The sequence below is a fragment of the Erythrolamprus reginae genome, chromosome 7 (genome assembly GCF_031021105.1).
Source record: "Erythrolamprus reginae isolate rEryReg1 chromosome 7, rEryReg1.hap1, whole genome shotgun sequence".
Lineage (NCBI taxonomy): Eukaryota > Metazoa > Chordata > Lepidosauria > Squamata > Dipsadidae > Erythrolamprus > Erythrolamprus reginae.
The window spans coordinates 40,612,243-40,624,595 of record NC_091956.1 but is presented as its reverse complement, the minus strand read 5'-3'; the positions used below and the strand labels follow the sequence as shown (position 1 = coordinate 40,624,595).

General features: G+C 46.9%; 1 protein-coding gene across 3 annotated transcripts in view; it reads left to right on the top strand.

Annotated features, from left to right (window-relative positions):
* Window positions 1-11,713, top strand: part of QDPR (quinoid dihydropteridine reductase) — a 33,041-nt gene extending 21,328 nt beyond the window's left edge. Inside the window, exon 7 of one of the 3 annotated variants that reach the window (XM_070757377.1) lies at window positions 11,552-11,713. In XM_070757377.1, the coding sequence (XP_070613478.1) occupies window positions 11,552-11,657 (106 nt within the window). In that variant the 3' untranslated portion in view covers window positions 11,658-11,713. Of the gene's footprint in view, window positions 1-3,625; window positions 3,725-8,485; window positions 8,627-11,551 lie in introns of those variants that run through there. The other 2 variants (XM_070757378.1, XM_070757380.1) reach the window with 2 other exon arrangements.
* Window positions 11,714-12,353: the final 640 nt, after the last annotated feature.

The following is a 12,353-nucleotide window of genomic DNA, read 5'->3' as shown; positions in this document are numbered from 1 at the left end:
CTCCTTGATTACTTTCCATCCATTGTTTCTTGTCTTGCCTTTGTGCTTTGGGAAATAAGCTAACCTCAGCAACGGGCCACCATTCCCGGCACTACTGGAATAAGCTGGGAGCGTGCAAACTGTGCACACTGTCAGCTGCCACAGTCAGAACTTAAGATAAATAAAACTCGGAGTCATTTTTTAAGGTTCAAAAGTGAATTTATCAAAATCAGAACTGGAAGCATCTTAGTCAAAGCAAAAACTGGATAAAAAGGCGTGATACATGCGTATATCAAACCCCCTTTTCCATCCCTCCTTGGGAAAATAGTTATAGTTTATAGTTATAGTTTATTAGATTTGTATGCTGCCCCTCTCCGAAGACTCCCTAGTGTCCATGACCATCAGTTGGATATATCTTCATCCCATGTCACATTTATGGAATATACTTCTAAACAGTCACCTTCAGGTCACCTGGTTTCAAGGAAAACGAAACTTATCTCTCTTCATAGGGCCTCCTGCTCTCTTCCCCCCCATTACTACTGACCCTTCCCTGTTACTACTGGCAACCAAGAATAGAGATGCAGAAACATAGCGAAGGTTGACATTCGGACCCCCTGGAACAGGGACTTTAGTCCTAAAAGAAAACAAAAAGACAACAAACAATATATACAATTATACATTAGGGCTTCTCAGGGTATTTCGCTCTAAACTGATCAATCACCCTCTGGGCATTCATGTATTTCTCATCGATCCAATCAGCCTGAGATGCAAGGAAATGTTTCCACGCCACTAAGTACTGAAGTTTGCCTCTTTGCTTCCTAGAATCAAGAACTTCTTTAACCTCAAAATGTTGCTCTCCTTCAATGAGCAAAGGTGGAGGGGGATCTACTTAAGCAAGGCACAAGTTGGATGTGCATTCCGGTTTAAGTAAGCTAGCGTGGAACACTGGGTGAATCTTCATTAACATTTTTGGTAGATCCAATTTCATAGCTATCAAATTCACCACCTGCACAATTGGGAAAGGGCCCACATATTTGGACCCCAACCTCTTCGACTTTTGGGTGGTCCTTAAGAACTTTGTGGAGAGGTAAACTCTATCCCCCACTTTGTAATCCACTGCAGCACTCCTTTTCTTGTCGGCCTGCGCCTTATGGGCATTATGAGCCTCATCCAGAGTCTTACGTGCTACTGGCCAATTTGCTTTTAACTGTGTTACCCATTCTTTTAAGAAGGATGTTTAGGTTCATCCTGGGGACTCCGGAATGGGTACAAATTCCTGCCCGTTTACCAATTTAAAAGGAGTGAATCCTGTGCTACTATGTAGCGAGTTGTTATATGCAACCTCTGCGAATGGTAAAAGTTCGCTCCAATTGTCCTGCTGATAATTTAAATAACACCGAAGGTACTGCTCTAATACAGAGTTAGCCCATTCACACCCACCGTTCGTTTGAACAGTGAACTTAACTCCTGCTTGGTACCTATCAAGAACAAAAACTCCTTCCAAAACTTTGAAGTGAATTGTACCCCTCGGTCTGAAATGACTCTCTCAGGAACTCCATGAAGACGATATACATGTTATATGAATATTTTCGCTAAGATTCTGGAAGTGGGGATCTTTGGGCAAGCCACAAAATGAACCTGTTTGGAAAAAAAGATCAGTAACAACCCAACTAACCGTATTTCCCCCACTTTCAGGCAAATCCACAATAAAATCCATAGAAATGTCCTTCCAGGGTGCCCTGGGTCTTGCCACACTTTGCAACAGTCCTTGGGGTCGACCCAGGGGCCGCTTTGCTGCTGCACAAACAGGGCAGCTTGCCACATAAGTCTCAATGTCCTTTTTCATGGAAGGGCACCAAAATTGCCTCCTCAATAGGTGTAGGGTCTTTAGGAATGCAAAGTGTCCAGCCATCTTAGAATCGTGGCCTCTCTCTAATATTACAGTTCTCATCGAAGCTGGGACATACACTCTCAATCCTATCCATGCTAATCCAGCACGCTGAGTGCAGTCCGTTTGATGAGTCTGAAACCAGTCATCCGTTTCTAGAGCGTTCTGGAGTTCCGCTGCTAAGTTGTCCGGAAGATCAGCCTTTTTTAAACTCTGCTCTCTGGTGATTGCCGGACACGCCTTTTGTTGTGCCGGGATCACCGGTTGGACTATCTCCCATCGACCACTGTTGTATTGAGGCAGCCTAGAGAGGGCGTCTGCCATGAAATTACTTCCCCCAGGTATATAGCGCAACGAGAAGTTGAACCGACTAAAATGTTGTGCCCATCTAGCTTGGTTGGGGGATAGTTTCCTGGGGTTTTTTAAAGCCTCTAAATTTTTGTGATCAGTCCACACCTCAAAAGGTTGTTTAGCTCCCTCTAGGAAATGCCTCCAGGAAAGTAGGGCCCAGTGCACTGCAAATGCTTCTTTCTCCCATACTGCCCACTTACGTTCAGTCTCAGTGAGTTTCCTAGAGGTCTACGCACAGGGGCGAAGGCCCTGCTTTTCGTCCCCCTGCAGTAGCACCGCTCCCACAGCCACATCGCTTGCGTCTACTTGAACTGGATCCGCCTCCTGTTTACTGGATCCGTGTCCCTCTTGGTTGGTTTCGGCCAGCCGTAAATTACTGAGGACCCACCTATATCGCCAGGCATAGGGGAACTGAGACACCTCCCCCAGGCTTTTATATTTTATGTTTGGTATGTATGTGTTGTTTGGTTTTAAATGATGGGGTTTTATATGTTTTTTCTCTTTTAATATTAGATTTGTTCCACTATAACATTGTTTTTATTATTGTTGTGAGCCACCTCGAGTCTTCAGAGAGGGGTGGCATACAAATCTAATAAATAATAATAATAATAATTATTATTATTATTATTAACTACAAAAGGACGCTCCAAATCAGGGTGTTTGAGTATGGGCTCACCCGCAAACAGTCTCTTTAACTTTTCAAAGGACGCTTGACATTCCATGGTCCACTGTAGTAGGCCGTTCGATTTAAGCTTACCTTCTCCCTTCGTGAGCTGCCCTGAGTCTACGGAGAGGGGCAGCATACAAATCTGATAAACAAACAAACAAATAAATAAATAAAAAGTTTACAACAGATTCGTGATTGGCAATGCTATTTGGGAGAATGCTGGAATAAACTGTTGGTAGAAATTGGCAAACCCTAGAAAACTCTGCAATTGTTTTCTAGTGCATGGCGGCCTCCCACTCCAGGACTGCCGTCACCTTCTCAGGATCCATCTCCACCCCCTGGTGTGCGGTAGCCCAAATAGTCAATTTTACTCTGGTGAAATTCACACTTAGACAATTTTGCATATAACTCTGCAGCCTTAAGTTTCTTTAGGACCTCCCTCTCAAGGGCCACATGTTCCTCTAATGTTTCTGAAAATATTAATATGTCATCAAGGTAGATCAAGACTCCCTTATATAAATGTTCGTGCAATACTTCATTAAGTAATTGCATGAAAACTCCTAACCCCCCCTGTAGGCCAAATGGAAGCACTCTAAATTGGAAACACCCTAAGGGAGTATTGAAAGCCATTTTCCATTCATCTCCTTCCTTCCTTCCCCTTAGCCAAATAGGCCAGCATGTCTTTTGTACATGGTAGGGGGTACACATTATGCATGCAAATTGTATTTAAATTTCAATAGTCCACTACGAGACGCAGAGACCCGTCCTTCTTCTCCCGGAACAGGATAGGGGCTTCCATCTGCGGCCTAGCTGGCTGAATAAAGCCCCTTGGTAAGTTCTTGTCAATGAACCTGAGTAGTTCCCCCAGTTCTCCAGGGGTTAAAGAATACATCTTTGGTTTCGGCAGCTTAACCCCAGGCAGCATCTCAGTTCTACAGTCTGTGGCCCGGTGGGGTAGTGATTATCTGCCTCTTTTTCACTGAAAACTCCCTTGAGGTCCCAGTACTCGCTAGGGATTTTTTCCTCCCCTTCGATTTTTTCCATGCCGGGAGAGTTTCTCCGGCCCAATTGTGCTAGAACAAACCCTTGTGCACCCTGGAGCTTGGACCTGCTGCTGTTGTTGCAGGCTCCAGCTGTCGCTCTGGGCGCAGTGGCGAGATTTGCTGCTGCATATGTGCAGCAGCTGAAATCTCGCACGAACATCGTTCCAGCAGTGAGATTTCGGCAAAAATTGCCGATTTCTTTGCTGTGAGTTTGATTATTTTAGTAAGGTTCTCAGCCATATCTTTGATTTTTTTCTCCAGGGAGACGACATACTTCCATAGATTGAATGGCGGGGAAGTTCGCCAGGAGGCAGCAGAAAAGCCGCGCGTGTCTTTTAAAACATCGGAGCCGGCATGGGGAGGCTCTCAATCAACCCCCGAGTCCGGGTTCGGGGCTCGGAGGCTGATTAAAAGCCTCCCCATGCCGGCTCCGATGTTTTAAAACACACGCGCGGCTTTTCCGCTGCCTCCTAAAGCGGAGAAGTTCGCCAGGAGGCAGCAGAAAAGCCGCGCGTGTCTTTTAAAACATCGGAGCCGGCATGGGGAGGCTCTCAATCAACCCCCGAGTCCGGGTTCGGGGCTCGGAGGCTGATTAAAAGCCTCCCCATGCCGGCTCCGATGTTTTAAAACACACGCGTGGCTTTTCCGCTGCCTCCTAAAGCGGGGAAGTTCGCCAGGAGGCAGCAGAAAAGCCGCGCGTGTGTTTTAAAACATCGGAGCCGGCATGGGGAGGCTCTCAATCAACCCCCGAGTCCGGGTTGGGGGCTCGGGGGCTGATTAAAAGCCTCCCCATGCCGGCTCCGATGTTTTAAAACACACGCACGGCTTTTCCGCTCGGAAGCAAAGCAAGCCAGCCCGGGTCTTCTCGGCTCGTATCTCGAATATGAGCTCGTGAGTCGAGCAAAAATTTCTCTAATCTCGCAGCTCGTATCTCGAGTAGCTCGTAAGTAGAGCTGCTCGTATGTCGGGGTTCCACTGTATCTTTCTATTTAGACGTTCATAAAATATCCTCAGATTTATGTATAAAAATTTACTCTATATGAGGTACAGTGATACCTTGTCTTATAAACTTAATTGGTTCCGGGACGAGGTTCTTAAGGTGAAAAGTTTGTAAGACGAAACAATGTTTCCCATAGGAATCAATGGAAAAGCGATTAATGGGTGCAAGCCCAAAATTCACCCCTTTTGCCAGCCGAAGCGCCCGTTTTTGCACTGCTGAGATATCCCTGAGGCTACCCACCATGGGAAACCCCACCTCCTGACTTCTGTGTTTTTGCGATGCTGCAGGGGAATCCCAGCAGGATAATCCCAGCATCGCAAAAACAAGCGCTTCACTGGCAACGGAAGTCTGGAGGTGGGGTTTCCCAGTGAAGGGAGCATCAGTGAAATCGCAGCATCGCAAAAACACCAAAGTCCTCGAAACCCCACCTCCAGACCTCTGTGTTTTTGCAATGCTGTGATTTCACTGAGGCTCCCCTCGCTGGGAAACCCCACCTCCGGACTTCCGTTGCCAGTGAAGTGCCTGTATTTGCGCTGCTGGGATTCCCCTGCTGGGATTCCCCTGCAGCATCACAAAAACATGGAAGTCCAGAGGTGGGGTTTCCCACGGAGGGGAACCTCAGGGGAATCCCAGCAGTGCAAAAACGGGCGCTTCACTGGCAACGGAAGTCCGGAGGCGGGGCATCCCAGCAGCGGCGGTGGGTTTGTAAGGTGAAAATAGTAAGAAGAGGCAAAAAAATCTTAAACCCCGGGTTTGTATCTCGAAAAGTTTATATGATGAGGCGTTTGTAAGATGAGGTAGCACTGTATATTCAACGGGGTCAATTAATTATGGGAGAAAAGTTATAGTTTGCTTTAAAAAGTCAGTCAATCCAGCTTATCAGATTTTTCCCACTTAACACAGTTCTAACTTATCAAATCTCAACGGTTAATAAAGGTCAACTTTAAAATTTCTAATTATATGTCTATATATGTATTTCTTAATTAATCAATAAGAATCAGTAAATATCAGTAAATATCAATAAGTATATAAATAGAATATAAATAGTCAACAATAATTAATAATTAATAGTAAATAGTTGTTAATAACATTAAACAGTAATAAATAGTTTAATATGATTTTAAATTACATTTTATCTAAAACTTCTAATATCTTTAATATAGCAACAATGTAATCACTCTATAATCACTATGGTTGATATAGATTATCAATTAGAACCTTACCAATTTAGCAAATTTAATCAAACAATTAATCAAACAATCACTTTTGATCACAAGAAGGAAGAGGGAAGAAAGAAAGGAGATGGGAGAAAGGATTTGGGGGAACTCACTAAGTAATGATTGGAAAAAATAAGTATGAATATAAGCAAAATGAGAGACAAAAAGAAGGAGAAAAGGGGGAGGGGGGAAGGGGTCAGGTGGAATAGGAAAGATAGAAGTAAAGGATTTATAATTAATTAATTAAGTTACAAGAATCAAATTTCAAATTTCAAGCCACATATAAATAGTAAATTATCCAAAGGTTTTTTTAAAAATAAAAATAAAAAATTAACGTTTTTGTTGTTAATATACGTTTGTAGAGAGTTCAAAGTTCTTGGGTGGTTTTTTTATGTGGTATTTAGCAGTTTAGTCAATGTCTCCAATCAGCAATAGTAATATCCTGGGTTACCGTAAATGTTGGTTTCCGGGTCTATGATTTTCCCTGCAAACAAAGAATGGTGTCTCCTCTCCTTCAATCACATGACTTCTTTCTTCCCCGACACTCTGAGTTTACAAACTCCCACTGACACTCCCGATAGAACCAAGCGTTTAAACCTCCGTTTTCCTTCCGACTCTCAGCTGATCCCCACTCTCTCACAACAACCCCGCCAGCAACTCAGGATGCACGAAGGAAAGAAACTCAAAAAAAAAAAAAAAAGGAACGGCGGTTGTCTCAAGATTTCAACTCCTTCCCAGCTGGATCCGTCTTTCCCCCCGTCAGGTCGTCAATCCTTCGCCGTCGCTGCCGCTGCCACGTCACTTGGTCTTTCCTCCGCTCCCTGGTCTCTGTTCCGGATGCCCCTCTATAGTCTTCAGTCTCCGTATTCTGTTCAGTGGGCCCACTTCTAGTCTCCTTTCAACTCCTCACCGCTCCACACTCTCATCCGGCTCCACCAAACAAAGTACTCAGTTGTCTTCCGCCCGGAGGCCGCTCTCTCCCCAGTGGGGTCCTTCTTTCTCAACTTTCCTTCAGTCTCCACTCACTTCCGCCCACCATCAACAACTTCCTTTTCCCTGCTCATTCAAAATGCTCCGTTCTCCTCAATCGCCAATTGTTCAATCCAGGAGACTGCCTGATTCTTTCCTTTTAATGTCTTTTCACCCTTAATTCTAACGGGTAAGTAGGTATGATAATAGTAATTAGATACAAACCGCTGCTACCGCCGCTTCTCTTTGGCTTCCCTGCTGTCAGCTCAGTGAGCCAAGCCTTTGGGCCGGAGGTGGAAACCCGGACATTTTTTCCCGTCCAAACACGGGGGTTTTGTCACCCGCAGAGGGGTGGTTGCGCCCCCCCCCCCCCCGCTACACAATGCTTCCCCTTACTCAAACTCCTCTCACCGGGAAGAATTTTCACTACTAAGTGGTTTTTAAAGGAAAAATCTCAAATGTAAGTCAGGAGCCGCTAGCTTCTCTAGATGTCTCTTCTGGCGTTTCAACTCCTGGAGGTCCTCGTTGAACCATGGAGCTCTATGGGATCTAGTGCCGCGGAGAGGTCGCAGCGGCACAATTCGGTCAAGGGCCTCCACTGCAGCCTTGTTCCAGGCCTCAACTGGAGACTCTGCCGAACTGTGGACGAGTGTATCTGGAAGAACCCTAAGTGCCTTCTGAAAGCCTTCTGGATCCATCAGGCGCCTGGGGCGGAACAACTTAATCGGTTCCGCCTCCCTGCGGGGGAGGATTGGAGCCAGGAAGTCAAGTCACAGTAGAAAATGGTCTGACCATGACAAAGGCAACACTTCTAAACCCCTTAGTCTCAGACCATTACTCAGTTGCTCAGAGAGGAATACCATGTCGGGTGCGTGCCCCCCTTGTGAGTCGGACCCTGTACTACTTGGGTCAGGTCCATGGCTGCCATGGTGGCCATGAACTCCTGTGCCAGTCCAGAGGATTCGCTGAGCGATGGCAGGTTGAGGTCCCCCAAGACAACAAGTCTATGGAACCCCACTGCCAGCCCAGCTATCTCCTCGAGTAGCACAGGCAGGGCTTGTGCCACGCAGCTGGGAGGCAGGTACATGAGAAACAAGCCCACCTGAACCCCTAAATCCAACTTCACCAGGAGGGACTCGCAACCCACAATCTCTGGAGCAGCGAGTCTACGCAGGCAAAGGTTCTCCCTGGCTATAATAACCAATCCTCCCCCGCTTCCCTGGGGTCGAGGTTGATGCCATATCTGAAACCCGGCTAGGGCAAATTTCAGAGAGAGGAACTCCTCCCTCTGGGACCAGCCAGGTTTCAGTTACATATGCCAGGTCGGCCTCCTCATTTATTTATTTATTTATTTGTTTGTTTGTTTGTTAGATTTGTATGCCGCCCCTCTCCGGATGAGGAGAGCTTTATTTACCACCAACCTGGCATTGAGTAGCAGCAACCTGAGCCCAGGGCCAGAGTTGCACTCATCACCAGTGCCCAGGGTTGAGCTCGTGGAGCCAGAACAAGGTATCATTATTAAGTAGCGATCCCTCATTCCCCTGGAACGGCAAACTCCGTGGCTCCCACCATATCTGCCTCTCTCCAGCAACACCTGGATATTCCAACCCTCTGCCACCCCAGAGATCGGTGCCCCCCCCTTCCTCTCTAGCGTCAGGTTGGCCAAATATATCATTCATACTATTTCCATTTATCTCACTCACACCGTAGTCCCACCCTCCATATCCATCCCACCCACCCCCATTCATCCCGTAATCATCCACCCAAAGCATATAGCCCCATTCATTCCAATAATCATACGCATCCATCAATTAGAAAGACCCCCCAATAAATTAGCTAAAAACAGTTAAAAACTATTAAAAACAAACAATAAACAATAAGAAATAACAATAGTAATAGGGAACATAGGAAAAAGTAATCAGTTTTTCAGTAATCAGTTCCTTCAGTTTATCTGATCTACAGTGGTACCTCTAAGAACACCCCTACTTGCGAAATTTTTTAGATACGAACCAGGTGTTAAGATTTTTTTCCTCTTCTCACAAACCATTTTCCACTTACGAACCTGAGCCTGGAAAAATTTCCCCTTTAATCCCGTCCCTCTCCGAGGACAAGAAGGAAGGTGGGCAGCCGAGGAGTCCCGCTGTCAGGTGCTGCCAGTCAGAATTCAGACAAATAAAATTCAGAGTCCTTTCATTTAAGGTTAAAAGTGAATTTATCAAAATCAGAACTTGAAGCATCAGAAGCAAAGCAAAATCTGAAGAAATTGGCACGTAACCCACATACTAAAAAAACCCTTTTCCACCCCCCTGTTGGGCATCCACCCAATCTCCATTGTCCAGACGCATCAGGTGGTCCAAGATGCTCCTCATGGGCATCTCATGAATTTGTCAGTCTAACGGTCTCGCCGACATCTGGGAAATTGAAACTTAACAAAACTTTTCTCCTCCTGCACACTTCCCAATCCCCCTTTATTATCTACCCCTCCCCGTCTCTATGACAACCAAGCAAAGAATGCAGCAGCAGGCAGCGCAGGTTGACACCCGCACTCGGATCCTGTGCACGGGGGTGGCCGGGTACAACTCATCCTGAGTGCAAGGCAGCCAGGCGGTGAGCGAGCAAGTGAGCGACCTTGTGTGGGGTGGAGTGAGCGACAGCAGAGGGAGAGGAGGGCGGGGTGGGGGCAGTCGTTTGGATGCTGGTGGAGGAGGAAAAGAAAGAACAGAGGAGGTGGGGGAGGAAGAGGAGAAGGAAGAGCAGGAAAGGAATCCTGTAACTAACCCCTCTGCCCCCTTCCCCAAGCCCCTTTCTCCTTTCCTTCCCCAAGTCCCTTCCTTCCCCAAGCTGTGCCAGCGCCAATGCCCTGCGGCCCTCCGGAAGATACAGCCGGGGAAGAGCAATCACCTTCTTCCCAGCCCTGCATGCCAGCAAAGGCGAGCGAGTGAGCAACCTTGTGGGGTGAAACAGTGGAGGGACAGGGGAACAGGGGGGTGGTCCTTTGGACACCGGTGGAGGAGGAAGAGAAAGAAAGGAGGAGGAGGGGGAGGAAGAGGAGAAGGAAGAGGACAAGGAGAAGGGGAGATAGGAATGAGGAAAAGGAAAAGGGGGGAGGAGGAGAAGGAAGAGGAGGAAAGGAATCCTGCAACCAACCCCTCCTCCCTCTTCCTGGCACAGCTTGGGGAAGGAAGGAAGGGGCTTTGGGAAGAGGGCAGAGGGTTTGGTTACGGGGTTCCTTTCTTCTTCCTCTTCCTCTTCTTCCTCCCTTTCCCCTCCTTCTCTTCCTTTCCTCCTCTTCTTTCTTTCTCTTTCTCCTCCACTGGCATCCAAATGACTGCTCGCTTGCTCACCTTCGCTGACATGCACAAGGCAATCACTCTTCCCCAGCTGTGTCTTCTGGAGGGCCGCAGAGCAGCGCTGCCACAGCTTGGGGAAGGAAGGAAGGGACTTTCGGAAGAGAGAGAAGGGGTTGGTTGCGGAATTCCTTTCTTCTTCTTCCAGAGGGAGAAGAGGTGTGGGGGGCAGTCGTTTGGATGCCGGTGGAGGAGGAAGAGAGGGAGGAAGTGGAGAAGGAAGAGGAGGAAAGGAAGAGGAGAAGGAGAAAGAAGAAAGGAGGAGGAGAAAAGAAGGGGGAAGAAAAGGAGGAGGAGGCAGCAGGGCTGTCAAGCAGGGCAGGAGCCCCAGCAGGGCTGTCAAGGAGGGCGGAAGCCTCGCCTGCTGACAAGCCGCCAGGCATCTCCCCGTGCTGTCAATCCACCCGTGAGGTTCCCTCCGGGAAGCCTTCAATGTCTTTCCCCCGCCTCCTCCGAACAAGGATCAGCATGCTGGCGGTAATAAGGCAAAAGGGGAGACTTTTGGGATGGGCTCACAAGCATTATTTGCTTTTACATTGATTCCTATGGGAAAAATTGCTTCTACTTATGAACTTTTCTACTTAAGAACCCAGTCATGGAACGAATTAAGTTCATAAGTAGGGGTACCACTGTATTTATTTATCTTTTCTGTCTTGTGCAAGCCGAATTTAACTGAGATGTCTTAAACCAACCTCAACTTCATTGTGCCTCTTTTAAATTGTAGATTGGGAATAATAATGGTTTATCTTCTTGTATGTAGGAGGTGGTTTAACTTCTTCTAGTAGTAGCCCTGATGAAGCTGAGAAAAGTAGTTTTTGTGCGTGACAAAAATAATGTTACATCTTAACAAATCTTTGGATTTAGAAGTTTGTCTTTTCAAGAAAATAAAGACTGCATCTCAAGCCCATTGAAATAGAAACTTCTGCACTGCAATCTTTTACAATGGGGGACTCAAATTGCTTTTAAGCTTGTTATTCCAGAACTTTATTAATAGGGAAATTATGGAATAACTATGGAAACTCAATGAGCGTTAGCAATGTAAAACTTTCCAATGAAACTAACTTGCACTTGTTTCTATCTGTTCTGCCAGGATTTTTTATGACTGGATCATCGGTAAAAACCGGCCAGAGTCTGGAAGTCTAATTGAAGTGGTAACAACTGGAGGAAAATCTGAACTTTCACCAGCCCGCTTCTGACCCAAGAGTGACATTTGTGCAAATAGGGGTGATAAAGATATAAAATCTGTCTAGTATATTTGATCACTTTTTGTTCCTGCCCATTATCTGGCCTTATTTGGAACCAGATCTGTTGTTGTGTTTGTCTTGCTAAATGTGACGCAGTGAGACTTATCCAAATGTGCGATGCTCATTTAATCAAAGAAATGAGTTTCAAAATGGATTAATAGCTTAATTTTGCAGAGTGAAAACTAGAGGGGAGAGCAAGTGGGAAGCAATTGATAAAACATGGCTCATGTGGTAAATCTCACAACTTATGTACAGTGATCCCCCGCTCGTTGCGAGGGTTCCGTTCCAGGACCCCCCGCAACGAGCGGGTTTTCGCGAAGTAGCGCTGCGGAAGTAAAAACACCATCTGCGCATGTGCAGATGGTGTTTTTACTCCCACAGCGCTAGCGAGGAACCGAAGATTGGGGGCGGCGCGGCTGTTTGCCGCCGGCATGGGGGGCTTCCTAGCAGCCCCCCAAACCCGGGTTGGGGGTCCGGGGAGTGCTGGCAAGCCCCCCATGCCGGCGGCGACATTTTAAAATAGCCGCGCTGCCCCCAATCTTCGGCTCCTCCGCGCTGGCTCTCGGCGCTTTCGAGCTGAGTCCGGGAGCGAATTCGCTCCAGGACTCAGCTCAAAAGCGCCGATAGCCAGCGCTAGCGAACGGCTTG